At 50.2% G+C, this 7,154-nt stretch overlaps 1 protein-coding gene across 2 annotated transcripts in view; it reads right to left on the bottom strand.

Moving 5' to 3' along the window:
• Nucleotides 1-7,154, bottom strand: part of eda (ectodysplasin A) — a 22,140-nt gene extending 14,986 nt beyond the window's left edge. For both annotated transcript variants that reach the window (XM_062988805.1, XM_062988804.1), the window contains exon 1: nucleotides 6,603-7,154. In XM_062988805.1, the coding sequence (XP_062844875.1) occupies nucleotides 6,603-6,863 (261 nt within the window). In that variant the 5' untranslated portion in view covers nucleotides 6,864-7,154. The remainder of the gene's footprint in view (nucleotides 1-6,602) is intronic.

The following is a 7,154-nucleotide window of genomic DNA, read 5'->3' on the forward strand; positions in this document are numbered from 1 at the left end:
CTGTAATGTGTAGAACCGAGCGCTGGTGCTTCCTCACAGGTTCCCACGCCCCGTACACACCGTACCACAGCTGGGCCCCTGAGCGAGGCCCTCAACCCTAAACTGCTTCGATTGTACGTGGTCACATGACTAAACAGCTCGGAATAAAAGCGTCCGCTTGTTGCCGTTGGTTACTGGGCCGAAATCCAGCCGTTTGATCCGGATTCCCACCGCAAATCCGATTAGCGGTGTCCTCTAATTTCAGCTAGCTATTTTCGTTATCTTACTAGCTTTAGGTTTCATCTCATTTTCAGGTTTTAGCACCGCTTCGTCCTGGTCAGGGTCATGGTGGGTAGAGTAACACACCCAGAACAGGACGCCAATCCATCCATGTCTTAGCACCCTGGGGTTATCTGCTCCATGATTGGTTCAGATCTTCATTCTGACCTGATGATGTAAAGCTTGCTCGGCTGTGGACGGCAACGCTCATGTTCATCAGCAGTTCTGGGTTTACGTTCCACCATCCAGACACGAGTTCTCTCATCACCGAGCCAGAACTGGATTTGTTCTCTTGACCCTGGTGAGGAGATGTTTGTTCCCTGCAGAGTGTTTTAGTTCTGGAGGAACATGGTGGAGAACGAAGCTACGTGTGGAGAGCAGAATCCTCAGCGTCCGTGACGCAGGAGGTGAAGAATCCTCGGTACGGAGCAGCTCACCTCAAACATGTCACCCAGGGTGAGGAACGCGTGAGGAACTGGGGTGTCACGGCTGCTGGTGATGTTGTGAGTGTTGGTGTAAACATGCTGGGAACTCCGGGCTTCAGAGGTTCCTCAGAGGTTCCTCACATCTGATGTTTACATGTTTGCTGAAGCTGTGTGAAAACAGAGAGTGAAGGAACGCAGGATCTACTACAGCTTCCAAACACCAGAGTGTGTGTGTGTGTGTGTGTGTGTTTGTGAGTGAGTGTGTAAATGTGTGTGTGTGTGTGTTTGTGAGTGAGTGTGTAAATGTGTGTGTGTGTGTGTGTGTGTACACGAGTGCGTGCATGAGATGCAAACCGAGACGACTTCAAACACAAACTCTTGGCATGTTTAACAAACTGATTTAATACAGAATAGAGCTCTCAGCATCACAGTTTCCTCCTCCTGTCTCACTCTCACCCGTCTCACCTCAGCTCACTCTACACACACCATCACACTCCCACATGATCTCACCTGTCTCACCCCAGCTCACCACGTCTTACTCTACACACCTTGTCTCACACACTCTCACTCTCACATTATCTCACCTGTCTTACTTTCACCCCATCTCACCCCTCCACACATAGTCTCATACAGTCTCACTATCTCACTGTCTCACTCACTTGTTTCACTTAGTCTCAATCTAAACATACCGTCTCCATACACACACGCTCATGCTCACATGATCTCACCTGTCTCACACTCTCACACAGAGTTAACACAATCCTACCTGTCTCACCTCATCTCAATCTACATACACTGTCTAACTCTATACACACCATCACACTCTCACACTTACTCACCTCATCTCAACCTGTCTCACAGTGCCTTAAACTGTCTCACTCTCACACGTCTTACCCCATCTCACCAGGTCTAACGCTGTTTCACTCTCACACACAGAGTCTCACACCATCTCACCTGTCTTACATCCTCTCACTCTCACACAGTTTCACAACTCTCACTCTCACAGCCTCATCGTCTCGTACTATCTCACACTGACTCACCTCATCTCGTCCTGTCTCACAGGGTCTCAAACTGTCTCACTCTACACACACACACACATACACACAGAGGTACGGGGTGCTGGAGGGTGTTCAGGATCACTGAGGGATCTCTCCTCCAAAAAATCTCTCACAAACGAGGGCAAAAGGACAACACACACACACACACACACACACACTCACGGGCGATCCCTGTTGGATGGTAGAGAAACGGTGAATGTGTGAATGTTTGGCACCTGCTCTCTCATATTCTCTCTTTCTCTCTCTCTCTCTCTCGTTCACTGTTAGTACAACAAACCAGAAACCCACATCAAAGGAGGGGTGGAGGTGGGGTGAGGGGGTGGGGGTGGGTACACACACATGTTTACCACCCTGACTGGCACTCACACCAGCACATACCAACCAGAGAAAGTGAGACAGGTTACTGTCTGCTGTCCAAATATTAACAATCCATCAAACACATTTTAATGGCACCAATCCACCCCGGTGACGCCCCGGTGACGAGAGAACGAGTGTGATTGCGGTGTGTAAAATCTAAACCATCCCCCCATAACCACACACACATACACACACACACACACACAACCTTCCTTTCATATCAACCTTAAACCTCGAGCCAACACTCACACTCACACACACCCGTCTCTTCAATATCAAACATCAGCACGTCACCCCACCCCAACCCATCACTATTAAACAACACTGTTCATGGTCACTCATACACACCTCGTGTGGTCCATATGAGGAACCCTGAAGCCCAGGAACATGGTGACACACACACACACACACATCACCGGAACAGCGTTCTGTATTTCTGACCCTGTCTGCATCACGAGTGCCGCGCTGGCTCGGTGGGTAGCATGTTCTCCCCATCTCTGCGTGGGTTTCCTCACACAGTGTAAGTGAGGCTGGAGATACAAAGTTGACAATCACCTTACAATCCCAATCAATCAATCAATCAATCAATCAGTAAACACATACAGGGCTGCTCTTCCTGGTTTCCTCCCTCAGGCACAGCCTGGCCAGATCAGATAACACGGCCTGGGATTCAAACCCAGAGCTTAAGAATGTTGGCAAACAATGTGTGTGTGTATTTGTCCAAACGGGGGTCACCTTACACCCCACAACAGGTTGAAACATATTTCAGCATGAACGATACCACACACTCCTTACAAACACACTGGTAGTGCTTCACACACACACACATTGTTTTGCAGCACATGGAGTCAATTAAGAGTCCGAATTAATCTGAATCTCAGAGGACCATCACAAATATTCAATAAACACACTCAAGTTATCTTACTGAAACACGATCACACACACACACACACTGTAACCAATACGCTTCATCCAGCGTTTTATGTCCTTTTGTTCTTCGTGCCAAACACAACACGTCCTACCACAAGAACTCAAATAAGCATGCAGTGACTCTCTCTCCAACAACACACACTCACACACACACACACACTCACACTCACACACACACACACGAAGTCTTTCCCAAACATTTTGATAATCCCCCTCCCTCATAATAGCTAACAAACTGTTGGAAAGTGAAGAGCCTTTAACCACAAATGACTCACAAATGATTCACACTACAAACGAATCACAGGCACAAACGAATCGAATCCATTTCTCTTCATGACCTGCACCAGCGGCCCGAAAATCTCCCGACCCCACCATTACCCCCCCATTACCCCGCCCACCATCCTACAGGATCTATTAGATGTTGATCTGATGGTGTGTGTGAGGGACCAACCTCGCCAACATCATCCTGGTGGTACCACGCAACTGATTAATGGCACAGGTCCGGCATGAGGGCAACAGGAAGTGCCCTTCTCTGACCTGGGAGTATGTGGTGACCTTTTGAACTTACACACACACTTCTGTGTATCGGTGTTTAATGTGTTCATGTTTTTCTCACCCTTCCATCATCTCTAATATCAATCCAACCGTCTACATCATGTCCTCACACACACACACACACACACACACACACACACATCTGTGTGTTGGCTGGAGCTTTAAACAGATGCAGCTGTTAACAACTGCGCTATAAAAATTTGGGAACATTCCCTCTCGGGCCCTCGCTCCACCTGTTTGATGTGTACGGTTCCTCATTAGTGCTCTACTGAGCGCGCTCAGTTCCTCACCTCCTCACCTGGACTCACGTTCCTAACGCCAACTGTTCCACGTCGTGTTCATGAGTACGAACGTCCCTCACAGATCATCGGAGCACCGGAGTACCAGGAATCCGGAGGTGGAACCAAAATCTGCCACAGATTCAACTAACAAAGCTACCTGGTCCAGATCCAAGTGGTCCAGATCCAGCAGAGGCTTCCTGTCAGGGTAGAGAGGGCGGGTGTATTTACAGTCCATCAGAAGTCCGGCGGTGACCTAAGTGAGGACCGGACCCTGCAGGAGAAGCGGGGTTGTGTGGGGTCGCCCGTTATCTGGGTGGTTGAGTGGAGGCGCTGCAGGTGAACATGTGTTCAGAATTGTAACGCAATCCGCCGATCATATCGTACACCACGATAACGCGTTTTCTATCACCATCACAGATATTCCTGCTACAGGGGTGAATTTAAGACCGGAGACAGGAATGTGAACCTGAAACACATTTATAATGGCATTTTACCAGTGTGTGTGTGTGTGTGTGTGTGTGTGTGTGTGTGTGTGTGTAGTCAGTAATTACTGACTGTTTGTAATAAGGTAATATCCTGTTGGAAAGGAATCCTACACATTCCCAGCTTTAATAATGAGGGTGTATAAAGTGTGTGTGTGTGTGTGTGTGTGTAACAGGTATCACACTGTGCCCTGGCCGAACGCCACAACGCCCCAGGAGAGAGACGGAGGAAAAACGAGAGATGGAGAAACAAAGAGGAAGTGAAAGAGAGACAACAAGGTAACGAAGGTAAGACAGAAATACAGACGGACGAGGGCGAGGCGCAAAAACACCCCAAAATATTTCAGCTTCTTTGTTCAGTCTGCTGATTTAGTCGTATCCACTTCCCTATCGCCATGTGTGTTTGATGTCGTGTGGATTTAATCAGCATGTTTACCATCGGTCTCCACTCGCTCACCCGGAACGATGACGTGAAAACACAGGAACAGTGGGGGCCTAGTGGGTGGAGCTTTGGGCTGTCAATCAAAAGGTTGAGAGTTCGAATCCCAGCTCTGCCATGCAGCCACTGTTGGGCCCTTGAGCAAGGCCCTTAACCCTCTCAGCTCCAGGGGTGCCGTACAAAAGCTTAACCCTGCGCTCTGACCCCAGCTTCCAAACAAGCTGATATACAATAAAAAAACGTATATATGATAAACAAACATGTTCCATACATCATGTCTCCTTGAGATGTTTCTAGAACTCAGTTAAATCCACCTGCTGCAATCTGAATCAATAGGACGTCGTTTGAAAAACCAAACCATGAAGTCTAATGAACCGTCTGTGACAAACTCCGTCACTTTTCTACATCGTTCCTTCCGGTGCATTTTTCCAGCATCGTACCGACTTTTAAATGCCGTCACTGATGCGCCGGTGCTTTCACATCATCATCACATGAAAATCTTCTTCCCCTTAAAGCTTCTTTCAGCCTCCAAACAGGTGGAAATCAGATGGAGCTAAATCAGGACTATAAGCGTCTCTCAGACACGCCCCATTCCTCCTCCTCCACCCTCACCGAGCAGAACCACAATATACACGTGAGGAAACTTTCTGAAGATCCTCGTACATGGATGGAGTTTGGCACAAATGAACCCTCCTGGCATCGGCCGTCTAAATTGGGCATCGGAAGGGTCTCGGTCAGGGGGCCCCGATAGTCCTGTTCAGAGATAGAGAACCAACCGACCGTTTATACTGCTCTAAAAGGCAGCTGTAGCCTAGAGGTTAATGTGCTGAACAAGTAATCGAAAGGTTGCAGGTTCAAGCCCCACCACTGCCAGGTTGCCACTGTTGGGCCCTTGAGAAAGGCCCTTAACCCTCGATTGCTTAGACTGTATACTCTTCCAGTACTGTACGTCGCTCTGGATAAAAGCGTCTGATAAAAGCTGAGAATGTAAAATGAAACACGGAGAGTCTGAATCGTTCATGCAGCACTAACACCAGAACCAGTGTAATGCCTGCCAGCCAGGAGTTTGGCATGTTCTCCCTGGTTCATCCAGTTTCCTTCACCCTTCCAAAAAGCAGCACTTAGTCGCTCTTATTTGAGGTCCTGTGACTGTAGAAACGCTTTGAGCTCATTGTTCTCAGCTGGTACCAGACCCACCGCGACCCTGACCGGTATCCAAACAACTTTTGTTTAATCTCGGTTCAGGGATGTAGGGACACAGTGGGCACGGCGCCACCCAGGTACACCGCCTCAGGGGCAGGAGCGTGATGGCACAGCTGGTGCTGTGTGGGTGCTGTGGAGTAACACCAGCCTCGTGGACCTGGGTTCGATCTTTACAGCAACGAGTTGATGTTCCAGCAGCCCTCACCTCCACACACTCGTTAAAACCGACAGATGTTTCTACAGCATGAATAATCCACCCTCCGGTCACACACACACACACACACACACACACACAACACACACAACACACACACACACACACACACACACACACACACACACACACACACACACACACACACTTACTTCATGCATTAACGGGAATCTCCGTCAGTCAGACCCGGCTCGTGCGCACGTACGTTCCCTGTGCGAGGGAACACTTGTAAGTGTGTGTGTGTGTGTGTGTGTGTGTGCGTGTGCGTGTGTGTGCGTGTGTGCACTCGGTTGGTTGCACCCATCAATGACACCGAACAATAGGTCGCTAACAAACAAACGGTGAAGGAGCGCGCGCTCGCACGTGATTGCGCAAACGTAAGCTTATAGCTCGTGTTTACCTGCTCGCGCTCCGGTGCACCGTCCCGTCTCCCTCCTCGCGCCACCGGAGCCTCATCACCGCCGCCGCCGCAGCTCTTCATCCTGATCTCGGAGCGCAGTTCCACGTAGCACGCGAGCGTGACGAGGTGCAGCGCGAGCGACAGCGCGAACAGTCCCGCGAACACCTTCCACCCGCCGCCGCCGTTACTGCTGCACCTGGTCCGGCACGCGCACGCCGCCGGTGCGCTCGCGCTCTGCCCCGCCGTTACCGGGCTCGTCATCGTCACCGTTCACCGCCGCTTTGCTCTGCACACACACACTCACACACGCGCACGCACTCAGCTCGGCATCGCTCGTTCAGCACGTGCAGCCAGAGAACAGATGCGGGGCGCGCGCTCCTCACAGCCGGTCAACAAGTCACGCGCGCAAGACCGATCCGGTGACCCAACCCACCTACCGCCTCTCTGTTTGGAGAGCGGGTCACACCGAGACACGCCCACCTCACTGCTGATTGGCTGGTGCGGAAGCCGCGTCACGCCATTGAAAGTTCTCCTGGAGGAAACGCAACAAAC

This window comes from Trichomycterus rosablanca, chromosome 26 (assembly GCF_030014385.1).
Source record: "Trichomycterus rosablanca isolate fTriRos1 chromosome 26, fTriRos1.hap1, whole genome shotgun sequence".
Taxonomy (NCBI): domain Eukaryota; kingdom Metazoa; phylum Chordata; class Actinopteri; order Siluriformes; family Trichomycteridae; genus Trichomycterus; species Trichomycterus rosablanca.